The sequence below is a fragment of the Maniola hyperantus genome, chromosome 4, assembly GCF_902806685.2.
Source record: "Maniola hyperantus chromosome 4, iAphHyp1.2, whole genome shotgun sequence".
NCBI classification, from domain to species: domain Eukaryota; kingdom Metazoa; phylum Arthropoda; class Insecta; order Lepidoptera; family Nymphalidae; genus Maniola; species Maniola hyperantus.
The window spans coordinates 7,037,186-7,059,136 of record NC_048539.1 but is presented as its reverse complement, the minus strand read 5'-3'; the positions used below and the strand labels follow the sequence as shown (position 1 = coordinate 7,059,136).

Below are 21,951 nucleotides of genomic sequence, written 5' to 3'. Positions count from 1 at the left end.
TTATAAAAAGTATTAAGTACCTATCTACTTGAAAAAATTACGTAAAAAATTAATATTCTCTATATATAAAAACCGGCCAAGTGCGAGTCAGATTCGCGCACTGAGGGTTCCGTAATACAATCATATTTTATCTACATTTAGCATGATAAATCAAAAACTATTATACCTAAAAATAAATAAAAATCTGTTTTAGAATATACAAGTGAAGCCCTTTCATAATATGATACCCCACTTGGTATAGTTATCTTACTTTTGAAAAAATTAAAACTTAAAATTGAAAATACTAATTAATAGTATTCATGACCACAATGTAATTTTAGTTTTTTGTGTGATGTAACCGCAAATTCACGGTTTTCAGATTTTTCCCCGAATGTCTGCTATAAGACCTACCTACCTGCCAAATTTTATGATTCTAGGTCAACGGGAAGTACCCTGTAGTTTTCTTAACAGATCGACAGACAGACAGACAGACAACAAAGTGATCCTATAAGGGTTCCGTTTTTCCTTTTGAGGTACGGAACCCTAAAAATACGTAAAAATTGATATTTTTTCTAGAATTTTGACAAGACTACTACTAATGCCATATAAATAAAGCCTGCTGATTTGGCATTGCCAGATTCACAGGTAGCTACTTACTAAATAAACGTGGAGGCATGTTCTACATATTATATTTGTAAAGAAATATCTATTGACGAATCTTGATCTAAAACAATTTCAGTGATGCAATAAATTATTCTTTGTTCCTTTGTTTATCTCGAATATTTTATTCATCGTTATTGTTAAAGGCTTTGTACAGAGGTAGGTATATTATCATAAATATGCAAAGTTAAATAACTTTACTCAAATCAGTAGGTAATTAGATAGAAATCTTAGAAGGAAGTGCGAAAAATTAATCATATGCACATGTACCTAAAGTTAAGAGCGGAAACGTCTCTATTTATTCTTATTTTCGTAAGCAAATCTAGGCATAAAAGGTTTTGTTTGTAAACTTTTTAGGTTCGGTTCGTTTGTTTAGAAATCCGAGGCATGAACTGCCACGTGAGATGTGATCGAACTATAGCGTTGCCCTCCTCCTGTCCTAAACAGATAAAGTACAAGCAAAAAAAGTCCAATCTACAGTTGCATCGTAATAAATAGCGATTTCTTCAGATCATAAACTAAGGATTAAATATACAAGCCCGGCTGAGATCTGTTTTTTACAATGCGCAGTCACATGCCTCGTATTCAGATTGGACTACTAGTTTTGCGCGCACCATACAATGGCTACGGCGCGTGACGGCAGCAGCAGGGCAATTCGTCACGTCAATAATGTTGCTGCATATTGATGTAGTGAGTTGGGTTTACTCTCCGGGAATGACTTTACCTTTTTTTTCAGATACTTACCATAATAATTTGTTAAGGTTTAAGGGCAGAGGGTTGCCACGACAATACGTGTCTGGCAATGCATAACGTGATTTTAATACTATTAAAAAAAAAAACACTTTTTAACGTAAGATTTTTTTACATCTTTAATACCAAATCTGCCAAAGCGACCATACCTAATCCAAACTTTATAGTCGCGGATCGTTCCTCCTTGTGTTGGGGACAACACGCAGAGGAACTTTCACTTTTTACAAAATAACAAAGGTCTGGCCCTTGCGGGCTCACTCTCTCTTTCCCTCTCTCTTGAAAATGATTAAATTATCATGAGACATACCTCATTATCAGAGAAATTATCAAACAAATGACAGAACTGGTAGATCTAACCACAATGATGTACGCAAGTCGCAATAAGAAACCAACAACCAACAAGGTAGGCCTGTGCCTACCTATATATCCTCCTTCTTCTTCAATATTACTCGTAATTAATTAATTATCAAAGATAATTAACTACTGCTATAATCAGTACCATTATTATAAATGCGAAAGTGTATTTGTGTGTTGGTTTGTCCTTCAATCACGTCGCAACGGTGCAACGGATTGACGTGATTTTTTGCATGGGTATAGATAAAGACCTGGAGAGTGACGTAGGCTACTTTTTATCCCGGAAAATCAGAGTTCCCACGGGATTTTTAGAAACTAAATCCACGCGTACGAAGTCGCGGGCATCAGCTAGTCAATGATAAATATCAAACATAACTAATCAATTTTAATAATAATCATCACTTCCATCTCTGTTTCGTGACTTCAGTTTTTTTATTTTTGAAAATCACCATCTTTGGTGAAGACACTAAATGCTTTGTGGACATCCGCAATTGGCTGAATGTGCTGAAGCCCGCGAGGTATGGATGTTGCATAATTAACGGCAAGTGCTGTCCGCGTTTATACCACAAATTGCATAAAAAGACCGCTAGAAACTGCCGCCGAGTTCTATTCAACCCATCTGAAATAATGGTGTCTTCCTCGTTCCCTCTACAGATAGAGCGGGATACCATCAAAACAAGCAGAGTTGCGTTAAAGTAAATAAGGAGAAGGTCACTTAAACGAAACAGACTTATGTGCATTAACGCGCTAAAGAGAGATGCAATGAAAACAAATCAATAAGCCATCTCGTTCCGCCAAAGAAAGAGACGGCGCAATAACAAACCGGCATTTAATGTCGGATTGCATTACATACACGCTTTTAAAACCAAATGAAAACCTTGATGACGAACAATATAATAAGTATAATCTACAATAATAAACTCGAAACGCAATAACTAGGTACGTCAATTGAAGATGGAAGATCCCGTTGTAGATATTTTTTATCTCGGCCATAGAGATCAAATATTAAAAAGAAACAAATGTAATAAAATACCTAGTATTATCACTGTAAGTACAGTGTACTTTAGGTACTTGACTTATCCCTACGTTTTAAAAAGTTATGTAGGATTACGGTAGGATAAACGTACTCAATAATATATGTACAAGATAAACAGTATGGTAAACTGTAACAGTTATCTCTCTACCAGTACCTATGCCATGACTTATATGATATTATAGAACTTTATGTGTGTAGAGCAAATTTCTTAATTCATTTTCTTAGCACATGTTTAATTTAGTTTGTCAAATAGGTATCATATATATCATACATATAAGTTAAATAATGCAGCCATACCTATAGCATGATATAGCGCTAGATTGTATGTATAAAGAATCCGTTTCCAACCACCCTTTGGCCACGACCTTTTGTCGACTATTCAGCCCCCCTCCACTGGGGCTACACGTGTCTGGCTTTTTCCGCAACTTTCTGCTTAGCAACGTTGCAATCGATTTAAATCTTTGGCAACCGAGGCACTCACTTGAATAAACCAACAACAACCAATTGAACCTAAGACAACTTAGCAATGCTGTCTAATATGCCCATAATATTGATGGATGTTATAAGTATTATTTAACTATTATAAAATGTTGTTACATTTTATCGCTGGCATCGTATCAAATAAATAAAATAAACTTATTATCTGCGTTCAGTTACATAGCTTTTTACCTACTCAGGTACCTACATGAAGTCAAATCTTAGCTAGAAAACCAGATACCGAAAATAATTAAATTCACCCAAAATGGCTTAGGTACACAGAAGAAAATTTTCGATTTTATTATATCAAACTGTGATCGACAAAGCGTATCGTAACATCAAAGTTTTGAAAGTTTCGAATCCATAGGAACAGAATAAGTAGAGAAAAAGTCATAACAGACAGTTCGAGCTGCTATGAGATGGAATATGTAGAACTTCCATTAAAGTTGCCTCGTGTTCGCTCTTCGGCTAACTGCCACGAGCTATATAACGTCACTACTCACTAGCAAACATAGCTTCTGTATACATCCAACTGCACTAAACTGCACACAAAGAAACAACTCGGCACGTGTAAGCCGTACATACAACACACTGTGAAACTAGCCAGGGACGGCCATTATGAGATAAAAGTATTTATAAGTGCATGACTGCAGGTTGCAGAAGTAAGTAGACTGTAGAGACGATTTGAAATGTTGCGCGGAGTTAATTTAGCGCAACTGTTATATAATTTCATTTATACATATAACAAACAAAATTACTGATGTTTTTGGCTATATAACATATTGTTATTTAAATCAATAAATATTTTTTCAATAAATTGAACAGATTTTTATACTTAAAAATATTATAAAACCTAAGTCTTCTTTTGTTAGGGTGCGAGTGTAAGTTTTCAAAACTTTTTTTTTTAATTATTTTAATCAAACAATAACATTACTGTGAATGATGCCCTTTCTTGGGTTCTTGCGCTATTAGAAAGCTACTTTATCCAGAAGTAACATAGGCCGTAAATTAAATTTTATACACCGCGGGCAAATCCTAATACCTACTTAGTTTATAAGAATTCGTGGTCACGGGTGTGGTCAGTCAGGGACAGGTCGATATGGTGATTACTATCCGTTAGTCTGTTATATTATTTTTACACAATTTCTGGATTCCGCGACCATTTCTCTAAGTACCTAGCAGCCTTATAATCCAAAAAGATATTTAAATCTGTAGAAATACTGAAAACCTGGACTGAAAACGTTAAAACAAGCATAGTAACGATTAATAAACTCGCCTGTTGGAACCCAGGTTGTGTTAGCTGTAATATCGAGGAGGGTATGAACTAGGTCAGTGGTGCAGCGAGGGACGGGCCCTCCACTCCCACCCTCTCTGTTGCGAGGGGAAGGCGAATCATTCACATAAAATATTAGGCTGTAGGTTTTACGTATGTTAACAAAACGATTCATATAGTTTTTACACGACTGTCCAAAAAAGGAGTGTAATATTTTCAGGGTTCAAGTATGTATGTATATGTGAGTTTCCTAATTCCACCAAAACCTCTAAATGCCTGAACAGATATCGTTAGAATCCCGAGTGGTGACACTGGCTACAACACACAAATTTTATGAAAAAAAACCAATATGGCAGGGCAGTGGTGTTTCATATTTTTTATAATTCCATATTTGGAATAAAGTTTGACTGTAGACACTATAATATTGACGAAAAGTTCAATGTGTTCCAAGAGTTGATATACTTATTACGAGTACAATTTACTTTTCTGAGGCTCAGTAAGTATAGGTAATAGTTTCCTTCACTGTTAAAGTTTTAGTTTGTTGAAGGTTTCACATTTCCTTTCACAAAAGGTAAACTGCATTTCGTTTGACATTTACATTTGCAAGGCTAAGTAATAACGATGTTAATAAAAGAGATATAACCACATAATTGTGATACGACCTCAGATGTCAAATTTTATTCCGCTACTTGCTAATTCGGCCGGCTTTGTTGGGATGTAATTTGATAAACATACATAAATAAACATCTATCGCCTATGTCTATCTGGAATAATAATGCACCTTTCAAATACTTTTTAAAGTCGGAAAAGTAATTTCGGAGATTATCTCCTACATCCAAATTTACAAACCTCTCTCTTTATAAAATGACCTATATTGGTTGAGATTACAAATCTATGAAAACAGTTTTATATGCACAAGAACCTGCTTATATTTAATGTTAAATATTATATGATTTAATAGCATATTTTTTTATTTTTTTCACCAACAACAAACAAATTTTCTTCCTTTCTTTTAAACGTAGATAGGTTATAGCTATTAGGTATACCAAATATTTATGAAATACAAGTTACAGCAAGTTAGGACAGTAATCGCCGAGGATATTTATGGGATATTACATTATACCATACCTATCTTCTATCATTAATGTTACCTACTTCCTACTATGTATTTTTTGCATAATGACAATCAAAGGAGTAGGTACGTACCTACTAGGTATGTCCTCTATCGAATATTTAAGCGGACATGTACATATTGTGATTTGTGATTGTATGTAGTTACTCGTAACATTGCCATGATTCACGACCTGTCGGCATTGTTTCCATAGGCCACAATATTATATTGGTAATTCCGTGTTAAATTACTACTTCACAGCTGCCCCTTTTAGTAGCCAGGATCTATCCTGTATATCTATATATCATCTCATATAGGATCATCCGGCAATATGCATCTGCGGTTCGAAATAAGACTATTTTAAGTAGCGCCAACGATATACCCAGCTAAAGACCCGTTTGAAACTTTGTGGTTGTTTATTTAGCTGGGTAAAATTTTAATGATAAATGTTTTAATCCCTCTGGACATAGTTTCCGCGAAACGGAGACAAAGGAGTAGCGCAACCTTCATACACCACCCTTGGCCGTGGTGTTCTGACCTAGATAGCTCCTCCCCCCGCACCCCTGACCTGACCCAGTTCTAAATGCACTTGATATAGCTTCAGTCCCCGGCGCGCGGTAGCAACGGTGCCATACCACCCGCGCACCCCAATTCTGTGTCCCTGACATAACTCGTGCAACCTATTTATCTCTCAAACGTACCATTACGTACTATAAATCTATTGCAACCAATTGCAGCTGAGTACTGAACTACTGATCAGAACAGATAAATAAATTCTATTTCATAAACTTATTCTCGATCTAAAATTGCCTCACCAATTTAAATAACGGAGAAAATTCACTTGTTAAAATGGCTGCCACTACTTGTATTTGATGAAATTATTAAAATGATTGCGGTATTCAGGAATTCACGTCCTAATAATTCATTAACAAGAAGTTCGAGGTAAGCTTTATTTATTATTACATGAATTTATACATATTATAGCTACAGCTGCGTAGCATAGCGTAGCACATCTCCCTGGTTACGCCAAGCTACGAAAGAAATTAAAGAATAGCCTGATTTATCGAGCAGCTCGATGCATTTGGTCAATACAAGCTAAATTACAAACTGGATCTCGTTTTTAAAAAAAGAAGCTTTCGCGATGCAATCGGATTAATTGTCGTAATGTGGCATTGAGCAGAAGGTCGCTTACGAATTTGGCCGAGCTAGCCAGTCTCTTCGCGCTCTCACCTCGTGTCGCTATCGATACTAAATATAATAATCATTGTGTAGCTATTGCATAGCATTATACACGTATTCATTACTCACTAACTCACCTCGCATTGCAAAACACGTGTATCTACACTACACGCGCTGGGAAACTGAATTGTTTCCGCCTCGCATTAACGAACAGATAACCAGTCACCGTCGCAGCCCGTAGGTGACATTGCCTATAATGTCAATGTATTTTAATTCAATGCCAATGCCTGATGAAAGGTTTCAAAAGATTTAATGCGCATTTTATCACCTTAAACAATTATGAAACGTACTACTAAATCTTGTTAATTTTCAGGTTAACGAAATAATATTTGTCATGATATTCACTTTATTAATAGTGGTTTCAAGATATCACTGACATAGTCGGTTACATACGTTCGAGTGGTGGCGTCTCAGGCGCACCGCGCGAGGCGGGTGTGGCAACAAACAGCAGTCTACCGAGGGAGTGAGGCGTTGCGACATCGGCAAGGCCGCGACGCGACCTAGAGTCGTTTCCGTACGATACTTCGCTCAATTTAACATTGTGATTTCAACGGTACTAAATCTTCTTGTGAAACACATCACAAATGAAATGGAACGGCCTCGTTCTATATTAAACACGATAAGGAATGTCCTTTATTTGCTTAAAGTAAAGTTATGCAATATCTGTCGACAGCCACTTCTCAAGGCTCTACTTTTTCACAAACTTATAAGTACTGATTGAGGTTTTCTAACGAATTCAACATTTCACTTATTCAATCTCCATAGAAAACTAACTCTACGTGTTGTTTGTTACAGATCAACATTGTATTCGAATGCACTTGGAGAGGCTGCGGTTATATCACCGGTTCGTGTACTTCCATCGAGGCTCACATCAGACAAACACATTTAGGGTATGTACCTACTCATAGTCTTATGATGATAGTATTGTTTATTGCGTACAGTTGGTGCGCACAGCGCATGCGACAAAGTAAAACCTTGAACTTTAATCTTCTTCGGGCTTAATATGGGTTGAGGCATTGCACGCGCTGGATGGCGGTTGCCAACAAAAATATAGGTACCTATATATGAATCGATAATGCAAGATATTATGCATTCCGCTTTCGCGCACGTAACTCGTGCCATTACATAACATCGGACGACATTGAAGTTCTTTAAATACCTAAAGGGCAAATGTTGAGTTAAACGAGTACCTTGCTAGCAGCTATTTAATTTGTTTATCTAATCCTATAGAAAAATTACCATCAATCGATCAAAGTCAGTTTTACCATAGAGTTCCGCATAGGTTTAAAGTTAAAACTAGCATAGGAAGTAACATTAGATTTTAGCCTTCGATCGTCAATTTTAGCGATTAGTTATTCATAAAAAATACCTTTCATCAGATGGGTGAAGATCATACTTATCTCGTATGTTATACTGTATAAGCGCCTTAACTAAATAAAAAAGCTACTTTTTCTATTTTTCAAACTAATACTAATCAATTTCGAAAAGAGAACACTTACAGCCGTACTCAGAGTCGCTTAATCGTTACTTAAGTTTAGTTAAAACGAGACAGAGCTATATCTCTCACATAAATCTGTCTCGTTTTAACTCAATCTTAAGTAACGATTAGCGACTCTGAGTACGGCTGTAAATAAAATAAGTATATTACTAGGTATTTATTATGGTTATTTGGTCGTGTACGGCGACTTAAAATGCACACTGTTCTAAATTTCAATATACCTACTTATATAAGCTCACACTAATAGGTACCTACTTAACGTATGTTGTAAAGCAAACTGCCAAAAATACAAACTTACATCGTATCCAGAAATAAAAATGTAATTATAGTTTAAACAACACACGCGACAAAAACCTGTTCAAATAAGTTTTATTGAAATGCAATAAGAGATGTTTGAAAAGAAGGATGGAGCTAGAGTGACCCGGAAGCGACGAGGCTTCGCGACAAGGTTGTCCACTACACCCTGGCCGAGCTCGTTACGCGCAAGGTCGCGTCCGTTCTTACATAACACCGTCCTGCTACTGTTTGCCGATAACATCTGTTAGTTCAATTAATATATTCTTGACCCTGGCCTTATACAACGGATCGATGATTGGGTTCGTCTGATATCACATATTTTTAATGATACATTTTAAATGGTACATTTTGAATGACATTAAAATTTTCGTATTACGAGCTGCGTAATACTTAGTTGTGTATTAATTATATAGAGAGAGCCAGCACGTGCTAGACCTTCGTTGTTTTATGAAAGCTGAAAGTTTCTCTGCGTATTGTCCCCAAAACTGGGAGGAACGTTTGTTTGGACGCTAGGACCATGGTAATAAAGGTGTAAAAAATCTTACGTCAAAGTATGAAGTCTATTTTTTTATATTTTCATTAAAATAGTATTAGATATCACATTATGCATTGCCAGTCAATTAGTGTCCTGGCAACCCCCTGCCAGACACCCTTAAACTTTTAAACTTTAAAGGTGTCTGGCAGGGAGTTGCCATGATACTAAATGCAATGCATGACGTGATTTCTAATAGATACTATTCTGAATAAAATATAAAAAAATTAAACTGCATATAAAGTTTATCTCTACGTAATCTTACGTCAAAGTATAAATTTTGACGTAAGATTTTTTACACCTTTATCTCCCAAATCCACCATGATCGAAGAAAACGTTCGTCTCAGTGTCGGGGACACCATGCAGAGAATGTTTCAGCTTTTATAAAATAACGAAGGTCTGACACGCACTGGCTCTTAGTCCATTATGAGCAGCTATAAGATAGAGGTATTTGCGTCAAATTTTTTACAAAATATCCATAGTCTGCTAATCAGCATTGGACCAGCGTGGCAGACTATCGCTTAAACCCTTCCCACTTTGAGACGAGACCCGTTCTCAGTGGTGGACCGGTAATCGTAGTGAGATTTAAATGGTAATTTTGATCGAGCTATAAAAAACGATCTCTCAAATCTAATTTTAGTCCACTGAAGCTTTTTTGTTACTTGGTAGATTCTTGAACATATTAAGTAGATAAGTGCACGAGCTATAAGGCTCTAATAAATACAAGGTTTCTAATTTCTATACTTATTTATTTATTTATTATAGCCTTTTTGTTTTCTAATTTCTATACTATTCCCAGTTAAATAATAAGTTTAAAACGATTATTTTCTTCTCGTGTTCGTAACTTTAGTTTTATAAATAACACAGATGAATAAACTGTTATATTATATTATTTTAGGCCCAAGAAAGAAGGTGAGAGTGATCATGAGGAAGAGTTTTACTACACGGAGCGTGAAGTCACTGCGCCGGCGCCGGCGCCCACCCTGTCCCACCGAGATATGTGTCGTCCACCGCACGAAGACCCTGACTATCAAAGGCAGCTGGTCGGGTCCTACAGGTACGAGTACACATTCTCCAGAACGACGCCAACGATCTTCAAGCGACGGAGGCATTAATGAGATCTCAGAAGATCCCGGAGTCTCTTCACAGTCGCTGAGGAGGGGGACTTAGTGGGTAGAAATCCCACATAAACAAAAAAATCGGATTTCTTCAAACCCTTTTCCCTCCGCAAACAAACAAGAAGATTCCTTTATGGAGGTATTCACCTAAATAATGCCTAAATCACTTCAGTTCATCTAAATGATACCTAAATAATGTTGACACAAAAATTACTGAATAAAGGTACATTTCGATTTTTTTGTATGACAGAAATATTAGTTTAACTCAAAATATTTTGAATAAGTAATACTTATTTTAGATTTAACCATGATATTTTTATTTCAGGCAAGGCCTATTATCAACTATGCAAAATGGATCAGCGCGGCCTATAAGCATTCCCGCAACGCATTCCTGGTCAAACTCGCATTCACCGGTAAGTTTTGATTTTATTTTCTGAAATAAAACCTGGCTAATTCCATAAATCCATGCCGAGTTTTGAACTTATTATTTTGTTTAATTTTCAAATATGGGATAAGTTGTGTAACCATGTCTATAATAGGTACATTCATCATATACACGTAGCCTACTAGATAGATACGTGGAATTTGTAAAATAAAAAATAAGTTTAAAGCTGCGCCCACACCAATAAAACAAAACCATTGTACGTCGTGTTTGCCGATAAATAAATTATTACTGTTCATCTTCTCATTCGTACACTCTGGACAGAGTCGAGGTTATCAGTTATCTTTCAGCGGCTTCTGACGTAAGTCATCAAAAAATTGTGTGGATTCAGCTAGACCCTGTATATGTAGTACATTGTTTTTATGTATCTGTTTCAGAAGCACCTAAAGTTCACCGGAGCAAACAGCTCGCCCGGCAGCCCCGGCCGGCGCCCGCGCTCTGACAACAAGAAGTGCCGTAAGGTGTACGGCATGGATCAACGCGATCTCTGGTGCACTCAGTGCAAATGGAAGAAAGCGTGCACGCGTTTCGGAGACTAGCGGGCACGGCGACCGCTCGCTTCTACGAGTGCTGTGATGAACTCTAAGTGAACGGTTTCGCTACTGAAAGTGAAGCTCTCCTTTTCTCGGATTCGAACAGATGCAAAAGTATTCCTCAGACGAGGACTATTCCGTATGCGGGACGTGATTAAATAGGCTAAGTCGAGAAAATATATTATAACGAATGAGGTTTTATTTACGGAGTAAATATATTATTATGAATAGTTATAATGTTAAAGGGAGACATATTTTTTTCTCTGTGAGTGTTGCTCGTATTTCGACTGCGGGACATTGCCCAGTGCCCACGTATTTTTGTAGCGCGGTAGATTTGCCTTTACTGTGACATGCGTAAGACGACTGTGTATCGCCATCGGTCGGAGACTGTGAATAATAGTTTTAAGAGACATAGATTTAAGGTTAGACTGACAATGCATTGTAGAGTGAAAACAATTGTTACAATATATCCACTGTACGCTGCACGCGCCTACCTCGTACAATAAACATAAGCAATAGTCGTTGACTAGTAAGATTTTCACTATTTTCTACCGACTCTTGTTAGCTATACTTAGTTAAAGAATAGAGATACCAGGATTCAATAATATACAAAACCTAGATATTCATTAGATTCTAAACGTTTATTTTAGTAAAAGGACAAGTATGTCATCTAGTAATACCTACCTAAAATTAACATAGCACATTTTTTATTAGAAATATTTCACGTTCACACCAATATCGAGTTGGAAGTAAATATTTTTGCTGCAAATCACAATATTTTTTCAGGGAAAGACGGAACGTAACACTCACAAAAAGCGCAATTATTTCCGCCAAACATTAGGAAAAATGAAATTGTTTATTGGTGTGAACGCTGCTTTAGATAGGTGTTATAATTTGCGAATATTATTTTGATATTTAATTAATCTATTATCATGGAAGAGAAGATCGCAGAATATAATTAGAAGTAAGAAGTGTTATGATTTTAAAAACATTGTGTAAACTCCCTTACATTTTTTAAACTTTTTAAACGTCAGCAATAATTAATTGATCTATGAGGGCTTCGTTGATGTTCGTATAGTGTATCAAAATGAAGTCAGTGAATTCCGTCCACGTCTTCAAAAGTGCTTTATCGAGTAGCTTCTACGACCAGCTGTAACAATGTTTTCACGCTGCATATGCCTCGGGTGCAAACTAACGCCCCAAATCAAAGTCGACTAGGTAAAGCAACCTACAGTCGCAATAAACTTCAGTGATATAAATCACTAATTATATATTTCGACTGAATTATTAGGTAATAATGAATTAAAACATGTAGTAATATATGACTTAGTACCGTAAGTTATCTCAGATTCGACTAAAAGACTACACAAATTTAGACTTAAATTTTTATGAACATATCTGTATTGTATACATGCTGGTCCTATACGAACAAGGAGACAATACTCAGCGTAAGCCGCGAACTGCGAGTGAGGGCACCTACTGATGACTGCCGATGAAGTGTGACCAATGACGAGTGTGTGAACAGCCAGGCTATGACTAGTAAGGATTGAGTATAGGGTAACGTCTAGTTATCTAGTTACCCGTATTATTAAACTATGAGGTTGCATTGGCTACGGGCTACGAGCTACGAAAATCTGAACAAGGAGTTGTGATAACTTTACAATGTTTTAATGAAGAAGACAGCGGGGTTTATATACCTATATAAAGGTAAATTATAATTAGTCATTAAATAAATAAATAATAATGAAGGTATTGTGAACACATCGGGCATGGCCAAAGCGCAACATTACAATAGAGATCGCCATCACGCATACCTAATTATTAAATAAAACCGTTCCAGTCAACTCATATTTCCAACTCGAAGACGAAAAATGTGATAAAAGAAGGAAACGAGACAAGCTTAATGAATAAAGGCGATTGCGAGCTGCAATATTATTTGTTAAGTAAATTTTATGATATAAAAAATTTATTTGTAAATAGATTATTATAATTAATATATTAAGGAATTTAAGCAAAGCATTGTTCGGATATGTACATAAAATAAAATTATATTGCTTTAATTACTGTTACTTAATGTGATCGTTAAACGGATTATTTATTATTTGTACGACGTCACAATGTTATTGTAAAATATAACGTTCTAATAAGTACCTACATACTTTTCTTGTATAGGTAATAAATACAAGGCGCGGTATTTCGAAGTCGAATAGCAGTTAGCAAACTTCGATTTTGCGGTAAAATAAACCTGAATTAGTATATTTTTGAAACGTATCTTTGTATTAAGTTTTTTAACAAAAAATTTAAACGCATATTTTTCAGAAATTATAATATTCTTCTGTGCCAATTTTAAATTCGAGTTATTTCTACACCTATTATGTCGCTTTGAAACATTCTTCTCAGTACCTACATTATTATTGGTGCTCAGATGGACATAAAAAAATTGAAAAAAGCCAAATTTATTCAGCTAAGTACATAGGTCACAATATTGAGTTACTGTTATTAAAAATTATGCGTTTACACGAGGTATCCAGGGATTGTAAGTATATTGAAGATTGCTACCCTGTAATGTCAAATACAAGTAAAATCTTTTGTACCAAACCAGCATGGCAATGATCTACATTTAGTATAAACACCATTAAATAAATTCCGTAAAAATATAAACATTCAAGAAACTAAGATATTTAATTCACTGCCAACCATTTACAAATACTTTAATGTACTATAGGTGTGTGTATCTTTTGTAGGTGTCTGAAAAAAATGTATAAAACGTCTAGTTGTTTACTTTAAATACCTGTGCTAAGGTATGTTTACAAAGTTAATATTCTTTGCAGTATTCTATAGTTAAATAAAGTAAAGTTTATGCAATAATTAGGCTATACATTCAAAATAAGTAATATGACGCATGAAATGCGATGTCATACTGCCATTTGCTACATGGACGTAAATATACGTAGCGTCTGTACAATTTCTATGATTCTCAATAAATACATAACACACACTTCTTGCCAAATTCTTCAACATAATCGAGAAGGTTATCGATGGGTGAGGAAGATAGGTCGATGGATGGATACCTATATGCTTACAAAACAACTCGTTTTTCTCCTTATGTTACATCATAATCCATAGTATATTTTAATAAGCAAGGTGTACCTGCTAATATTACCAAATACTTACATAATTAAGTAATTCATTGCAATAATGGTTGTGATACATCATGATATTGTTGTCTGTAATGAATAACTTTAATTTGACGCAACGAAACTCCGCGCTCTACCAAACCAAATGATCACTTAGGTTAGGCAACAACTCAGCTAGCAATTTGACAACTGCCATATTGTAAGGATCTAGGTGTAAGTTGCGGCTTAGATATAAATTAATACATTATAGATAGATATTAGTGATATTTTAAGTTGAAGTCATACACTTGTAGTATTTAATAATTCTAAGTACAATGAAATCGTAATACATATAGGTGCCTACTTGCATAGGTCATTTTATTTTGCACGACCGAGGCACTAAGATTCTCTTAACAACCAAGGACTTAGTTCAAGGTCTTTTTCCGCCGTACCTACTGTATTTTCTTACAAACAATAGCTAAATTAGTATAATTTGTAAGAAATCTAACTCGGTTTTTTAGGGTTCCGTAGGTTCCTCAAACGGAAAAACGTTTGTTTCACTTTGTTGTCTGTCGGTCCTATAGCACACGTAAGGGGAAAAATCCGAAAACCGTGAATTTGTGGTTACATCACAAAGAAAAATGTGTTCATGAACAAATGATTAGTATTTTCAACTTTCAAATTAAGATTAATATATATACCAAGTGGGGTATCATATGAAAGGGCTTTATCTGTACATTAAAAAACAGACTTTCATTTATTTTTATGCATTATGGTTTTTGATTTATCGTGCAAAATATCGAAAAAATGCGACAGTAGTAGGGAACCCTCGTCGCGCGAGTCTGACTCGCACTTGGCCGGTTTTTTTTCGAATATCAATTGCCAATTACTAACATTGAGCTGAAAAAAATTATAAATCTTAGTTGGACTCCCCTGAAATAAGATATTTTATTGATAGTTTTCAAAATCCATACACCAAGTGGTGCTAACTTGCTTGGTTATAATGTGCAGATCTCAATTTATGTTGAAGCTATTAGATTTATGTAATAAATATACTATCTTATTCTAGACCTACCTTTTTTCTAAATAGTTAAGAATTTATATTTTTAGTGGATTTAGATAAAGACAGTTTTTTTTGTAAGTAATTTGTACATAGTTTACGTATTACAATTAATTTATTTAGCCAAAATTTTGCTCAATATTATATACACTCAGCACCAAAGTCATAATAATAGTAAAAAAAATTGATACTTTACCATGTCAGTACAAAAAGCATAATTTAGAAGAATTTTTTCGCCCATCCAGAAAATTATAGATTAATTTTTAATACTTAATCGATCTACCCTACCTACCAATCGAATATTATTATCAATGTACGATGTATTTTTACAAAATAATGTCGTTATCAAAAAATAAATTCCAGATTACATAACTTTGTCGCAATCATTCATATTGACTAATACACTACATCTTACTGTACTCTTTCTACGGAGAAAAATTAGTATAGGGCTCTCTCTTTTTCGTGACCCCATACAAATGACAAAGACATAAAACTTCATTAGAGGACCTATGTTTTCAAAAATCATTCGTAGTTCAATTCGAAAACATAGTTTCGTCTGAAGAACCACCTTGTCAAAACAAGAGGAATGCTTGCGATTGAGCTTGTGTTGACCGCAATAATTGCCACGTTCTCAAAGTTAAGTAATCTGCCTCCAATTAAAACAACGTTTAGAATTTATTAATAGGCTACTTGACACTTTTTTTAAGTTGGTCTTAAATGGTTAATATTTGTCCTATTATATCAAAAAAATTAACACTATATTTTTTTGCGCCCTTAAAACCGTAAAACTTTAATTTAAAAATATATTTTTCTTAGCCACGTGAAAACACTGTCGGCCATGTTTGGCCGATAGATTATCTGTGCTCTGACGTCATGCATTTGTAACAACAGCATAACCTCCCAAAGTTTAATAAACATGACTTCTATACTAGTTTACATGAAAAATATAGTAATTATCGTTATTGTATCATCCGAGAATGTAAAAAACGCATCGATAAAGACCACAGGAAAGTTGTGGATTAGAGTGCCCAGTGAAATAAATATACGTAACACGCAAAGACTTGCTTAAAGGGATCCTATCCTATATGACTAACGACTTCAACCCAAATTTATTTTTGCAAAGATCACTTTGTTGTAAGTCTTACTTAATAACTTATTCAATTTATAAAGAGAAAACGATATTTTTTTACGTTTACTATGAGTTTTTAGAAATATATAAAAACTAGCTTATGCTCGTGACTTCGCCCGCGTGGACTTCATAAATTTCAAACCTCCATTTAACCCATTCAGGGGTGGAATTTCAAAAAATCCTTTCCTAGTGGATACCTTCTCTTTACCTACAAAGAACACACGCACAAAATTTCATGTATCTAGAACCAGCTGTTTAGATGTTTAGGCTGTGCGTTGATGTATAAGTTAGTCAGGACTCTAAATTTTATATATATAGATACTACGTTAGTCCCCGCGTGACATAGGGATGACATTTCTTTGTTTACATATTAATGACGTCACATCATGGCTGACAGCGTTTTCTGCGTTTCAAATAAAAATAAAAACTGTATTTTTTTAAATTGGATTTATATATCCATCCTGCGTTTTTAATAATTGTTATTGATATATTTCGTTGTCTTAAGCAAAATACTATAATAAATAATCATTTATTGGACGGAATTAGATATGAGTCAAGTAGCCTTTGGTCGAATATTACGTAATTTACTTACATATTTCCACATCACGAAAGTGGCAGAGTGTTGGAGTGATCTGATACGAGCCCTAGTCCCATCTAAGTCTTTTTCGTAATGTTTTTTGTTTTTAACTGAACCACGTTTATGAATTCTTATGGTAAAAGAGTGTATTTTATTTATTTGTAAGATTAGTAGTGTTTATGTGCTGAAAAGTATCATTAGAGATCCGTCTACATTAAACACTTTATTTTGTTATTTTTACATGTAAGTAGATAATTATTATTTTTATAGTATTAAAACAGAATATAATACGTCATAGTACTTAGTTGATGTAAATCTTATTATATTGAGAAGCCAATGGGAATACTTTTGTTAATACCTCTAAAATTATTTTTTTGTGAAATTCAGGTACAGTAGTGAAAGATTCCACTTCTGAGCTTGTTGAAATGACGTGTCAAACTGTCAGCGAGTATTTATATAGCAATTTTTAGTAAAAGTAGCAATTTAAGTAGCAATATTCTGTATGGGCATGGGTATTTTTAAAACCTTATCAATACCAATCTTACATTGCAAAAATTCAGGGATGTACCCTTTCATAACTGTAGGTATGACAGTAAGTACTTAATATACACAACTACTTTTTAATTAAGTAGGTACCGATTATATATTTTTTTAATTACGAATAAAGGAAAGGTTCACTGTTTGTAATGTGCAATCGGATTATTTTTTACTTTAATTAAACAAAGTTATTAAAGCTTAGGTACGCTATGAATAATTAATCATTGATGCTATTATCGAATTAGGTACCTGTAATGATAATAGTGAAATTAAAAAAATAACGAAACGGCCTGGAAACGCGCGTAGGTACGCTAAAAATATTTTGACCAATTGTACTATAGGTACCTGTACCTACCTAGTTATATTCTCGAAACTCGCGTTAAATTTTTCAAACTGCACAACGGTGTTAATTCTAAGCAGATTTTTTATGGTAGGTAAGTATAGTATAATATCTACCTAATTAAAAATTAGTGGTGTATATATCCATATTAATACTTAATAAGTAAATTCATATTTTGTCCTGATGGTTTATGTTTTAATCAAGCATGTAAATATGTAAATTCAAAAATCTCTTTTAACTGGAAATAATATTTCCCATCCAACTTTATGATTGTTTTCATTGAGTTTTTATCAACCTTATTCGCTTTTGTAGGTTGCATAAAATATACATTGTTAGAGTTATGGAAATATTATTTCAGACATTTTGCTGTAAAATGTAATATTTTATAATAAGTAAATAATTATATTAAGTTATGATTTGATGCAAACTTAACGCGTGTGAGCAGTTGAAACCATTCAATTTAGTGTTAATATTTTACATGTGGGCAGTCTTTTGTGAAAATATGTCTCCTGTTTCTATGTAGGTACTTAGGTACCACTGTAAGCACTTAATATATGATAAATGCATGAGGAAGATACGCATTCGTTTTGACACGGAAATTAATTTTGTATTTATTTATACATTTTATTTACTGTACCTAACGCTCACTGTACTGAATTAGTTTTGCCAAAGTACAAAGGAACGAGAAACTAAATGCGTATTGGAATTCTGCCGATACTCGATAGTATTTAATAGCAGTGGTATGATTTTACTTATCTTGTAGGTACATGAGTAGGATAACTGGAACGTCAATCAGCGGCCCATATCGATGTTGCAGGATATTTTTACATTTCTGAATAGCTCAGGATTGATTGTAAGCTTGGATCAGCGTGGATTTTAAGTGAGAATAGGACTGTACCTACTTGGAAATATGCATGTTTTCTTAATAAAAACTAAAAAGCATATCGTCGAACGCATCGGTTTTAATCGGTTTCATGGTTACCATTACTTTTAAGTATTAAATAAAAAAATATATTCAATCAAAGGATATTTGTTTGAAATGTTATTTTATACTTTGATAGGATATGTAGGCATACTTACATGTTGTCAATATCACAGCAGTTTTTACCGACACTGTCAGCTCAGTCTTTTAGATGTTGCTTTTTTACCACATGCCGTTTTGAAAATATCCGTAGATTTTATACTAAAAATTTACTTATTTAAAACAAGCTAATGAAATTGAATAGAAACTAGCTGGCAGTTGATCTACTGTGATATTTATAATTCTATTTATTAATCTTTCTAGATTATTATTTATAATTTAATGTTGAGCGAATTGTGAGCGTGTTTTATATTTACAGAAATCGTATTAGATTTAGGTGATGTTATTTTATACTGTACCTAATGCTAAGGTCTAGAACCTGTTCCAAATTATTGAATAGTCTATGCTATACATATTAAAATGTTTTATCAACTTTTCGTAATTACGTATATTGTTTATGAAGTGTATAGTTATTGGAACATGATAATAATATTACGTACCAGTAGGTACTGTTTATCTATATTGCGAACATCACAAAACGTTTTGTAGACCTATAGACAAGTGCAACAAGAAAGCTCTCTTATCTACCATAGCTTGCAAATGTTTATCTATTTCATCTTAATCCAGTAGGATTGGGAAGTAAGTATAGATACTCATAATCTCATAATATGCAATGTTATGCAGTGATAAAAAATAGTTAAATGTTGATTCCATAATAATTTTATTTACTTACCTACTTTAAATGGACTATTTTTGTCTAGATTATACCTCAATTAATTTTAGAAAGAATTTATGTCTTGAAAAATATTTATATTATTATGAAAGGGTAATAGTAGGTATATATCTACCTAGGTATTACTGTGGATTGATTTATTTTCTCTTAAATTAAAAAAAAAAATTATAACCTACTTAAGTAGTATTTTATGTGAAAATCTGTAAAACTAACGATGAACACAGTAAATGATGTATAAACCCTACACTTATTTAGCTACCTACCTACCTATCAAAACATAAAATCATTTTTTTTCTTTTACAAATGTATCAATGAAAAAATATCGTATGTACAATGGAACAATTCTTGACCTTATACTTATTTATTTTATCATGTTATTAATTGATATGTATATTTACAAAATATAAACTTTAGATTTAAAAATTGTTTTGTTTTTTTATATATTACACTAACTTAATTCAGTGCGTCTCGCGCGCCACCTATTGATCTGTTTTGACTATATTCTTCGTTGATGGTACAATCTCAGAAACCTTTCTGCAATTCCTAAAGAATGTGTAGGTAACAACAACTGTTTTAACTCAATCGGATGAAAGATGTGCGAATGCATACCTAGGCAACGAACGGAGAGTCTCAAATATTTATTTAAGATTTGCCAATGATCGCCTCTCATAGGATTTTCCACTTACCGCATAGAATCAGCCGACAACCCATATGACGCAGAGACGATGGGATATTCCTTTGCCACACGACTCGTCTGTCGCCAAAAAAAGGATACAAGATCCATTGGTTCCCGATTTTAATTAAACTTCATAAGTAGGTAGGTTATAGGACTTACCTATGGGTATCTGGCTAATGGAGTTAGTAGGACTCAAGTAAGAGCCGTATTTTGAGTAAATATTTGAAAAATCTGAAAGTACTTAAGGCGGCTTTTCTGCCTTGATAATCTATGGCAAAGGTGAAATAAAATAGATTTTTATTGGAATAAACTTTTACAAGTACAAGTCTACCTATAAAATAGATACTGAGAAAATAATCAAAATATACCATTTTTGCAGTTTCCACGTCAGTTATCAGCTGTCGAATCTTTCGAACAGCGTAAGCAGAAGAGCTAAGTTTAACATAATATGCGAGTTCCATTGAAGCTTTGTGTCTAAAGTTAACCCTAGGAACTAACTAGCTAACCTAGGAACACGGCGCGCGGCCTCTTCTCTATTTTCAACAGATCATTATTAAATCAAAGTCAAATAATATAGGTATTCAAAATGGGTTATAAATTACACTTTTTGATGGTCAAATGTTGGATTTGTAAGATGATAGGTATAGTAGTGATAATTTTTACGCGAACTTAAACTAGACGTGCCATTTTAGTTTTGTCTAGTTAGTATAGTCTTTGTCGTGTACAACGGAATTAGCCACACTGACGTCCCTCCATTTCTTTATTTTTAGGGTACCGTGCGTGCACAGGCCCATAACAACCCATACCTATTAAAAATGTTCAAATTGCCGCCATGAAAATTAAAAAAAAAAAGTGTTGTTTCTTTTAGGTAGTTACAATGGTACGGGACAATTCCTGTGCGAGTCCGACGACTCGCAGTTGACCGATTTTTTTAAGAGAACAGTTAGTAATTTAGAAAGTTGGTTAAAATCATCAGCAATTATCTACCATCATGGTAGATAATAGATATGCTCCGTCTCATATACCTACTCGTATACTAGCCCGGTCACCCATTGTGAATGAAAAAGTTCGGTAGCAATATCTGTACGAAATGAAATACTGCAGGTATGATGACAATTTCTACTTAGCAGTCAATATTTTTTTTTCAAAAGATATATAGGAAAAACATGGGAAAGGAAAACCATGATATATTTACCTAATACTTAGTTATAATACCTTATATTATATTATATTTCATTCACAAAGTTACCTTGTGTGGGGTAACTTTGTCATAGCACAAAAATCCGATTTGAAAAACAGCTACGATTTTTTATCTTTTCTTTTGTACTGTTAATTAATATTGTTAAGTGACCTTTAGAAACACCTAAACCCACAAGATTTAGGTATAAAAACGTTAATGGCATCCTAAGAACCCCCGCTACTATACCAATGTTACTCATTTCGACTCTAGCTAGCAGGATCAT

The 21,951-nt window shown here is 34.1% G+C and overlaps 1 protein-coding gene across 1 annotated transcript in view; it reads left to right on the top strand.

Annotated features, from left to right (window-relative positions):
• Glut4EF (Glucose transporter 4 enhancer factor) overlaps positions 1 to 20,238 on the top strand; it is a 91,526-nt gene extending 71,288 nt beyond the window's left edge. The window contains exons 5-8 of the mRNA XM_034985544.2: positions 7,675 to 7,769; positions 10,105 to 10,263; positions 10,650 to 10,737; positions 11,144 to 20,238. Of these exons, the coding sequence (XP_034841435.1) occupies positions 7,675 to 7,769; positions 10,105 to 10,263; positions 10,650 to 10,737; positions 11,144 to 11,305 (504 nt within the window). The 3' untranslated portion in view covers positions 11,306 to 20,238. The remainder of the gene's footprint in view (positions 1 to 7,674; positions 7,770 to 10,104; positions 10,264 to 10,649; positions 10,738 to 11,143) is intronic.
• The last annotated feature ends 1,713 nt before the right edge of the window (positions 20,239 to 21,951 follow it).